This window comes from Atractosteus spatula, chromosome 11 (genome assembly GCF_055471065.1).
Source record: "Atractosteus spatula isolate fAtrSpa1 chromosome 11, fAtrSpa1.hap1, whole genome shotgun sequence".
Taxonomy (NCBI): domain Eukaryota; kingdom Metazoa; phylum Chordata; class Actinopteri; order Semionotiformes; family Lepisosteidae; genus Atractosteus; species Atractosteus spatula.
This window is the reverse complement of record NC_142716.1, coordinates 41,006,964-41,008,300: the sequence shown is the minus strand read 5'-3', so window position 1 is coordinate 41,008,300 and position 1,337 is coordinate 41,006,964. Positions and strand designations below refer to the sequence as shown.

The 1,337-nt window shown below is 38.1% G+C and overlaps 1 protein-coding gene across 1 annotated transcript; it reads right to left on the bottom strand.

Annotated features, from left to right (window-relative positions):
* Nucleotides 1-460: 460 nt before the first annotated feature.
* pirt (phosphoinositide interacting regulator of transient receptor potential channels) lies at nt 461-859 on the bottom strand. Its single transcript, XM_088926602.1, has one exon. It carries the CDS (start codon nt 857-859, stop codon nt 461-463), a length of 399 nt encoding a protein of 132 aa, XP_088782728.1.
* Nucleotides 860-1,337: the final 478 nt, after the last annotated feature.

The following is a 1,337-nucleotide window of genomic DNA, read 5'->3' as shown; positions in this document are numbered from 1 at the left end:
TTTCAATCTGTGCACAAGTCTTTTGAACACTGCAATTGCAGCTTTGAAATTCTGGATTAACACACCACCATTTGCAGTAGATTTGTCCTCCAGAAAAGTACCAGTACTTGAGACTGCAATGGTTTCTTTAAAGAATACTGTAGTATTTTAAAAGACAAGCTCATCAGTATGGTTCTTATTTATGCAGTTGCCATTTTCAGCTTTCTATGTTGTGGGAAGGTGGAGGGTTAGTTTCAAAGGTAATGGATTAATAACTATTTTAGGTCCTAAATATTGTAAGTATAACACTTTTTTGTAGCTCTTGGAATGGAATGGGTTTGTTGTCTGTAGCTTCTTATTTCATGAACTCAGCTTTCAAGAGATTTCCTAATCCTTCTTCCCAGGTTTGAGAAATCTCCATTCGAATATCTATGGAACATTACCTTCCACTCCCAAATGCAAGGTAAGCATAACAGACATCTCATAAGTGGAAGAATGGAGGTTTATAATAACTGAAAAGCCTTTTTACTGATGATTGTTTTCTCTTCTCCCTAATAATGGGAACCCATACCAGTCCAAAAACCAGAATCATAAGCCCAATGGACAGGAAAGCTGGTCCGAGGAATTCTGTGGCATTTCTGTATTTGTCTGCAAAATACATTGAACTCAGGATAATTCCAGATAATAAAATGGCCCCGCCTGCGGACATAACGATGATGGGTTTTTGATAGGTTTCCCAGGCACTGCGGGACTCATTGGTCCAGAGGGATTCACTTCTTGACAGGCTGAATATTGTGCTCTCTGTCTGGAAGGTCAGCAAATCATTAGATTCTGAACGGGACCTCTGCCCCAAGGCAACATTTTCTGTGCTCATCTCCATAGCCCGGCTTCCCTTTTCACAATGCAGATAATTCTCCTGCAACAACAATACAGCAGTCAGCCAGATTAACAAGATTCTGCAGTTGAACATGGTGATGTGTAAGAGGAGGCTTTCTTCCATGATAAGGCTGATTCATGTCCTGGCTTGGCCAAGTTGTTAGTTTACAATAATAAACAACAGATGCTACGACAGATCAAATTAGAAGGTATAATTGATCACTGATAGTCAGTGACATTGATAGTCATTGTGTATTGTTATCTATTAAATAGATTAAATTGTTCTAGGAGGTTTTTCAGATTTTTCAAATTATAATTGTGAAATCATTTTGTTTGTATATACATTACTGTATATTCACTGGCCACAAGCTCTGACAGCTGGCATTAGCCAAAGTGCTTCTGAATAAAATATAAAAGCACATTTTAGAAAAAGATAACCCTTTTTACACAGGTCACACCAGAGATATCAAACAGACGTACAG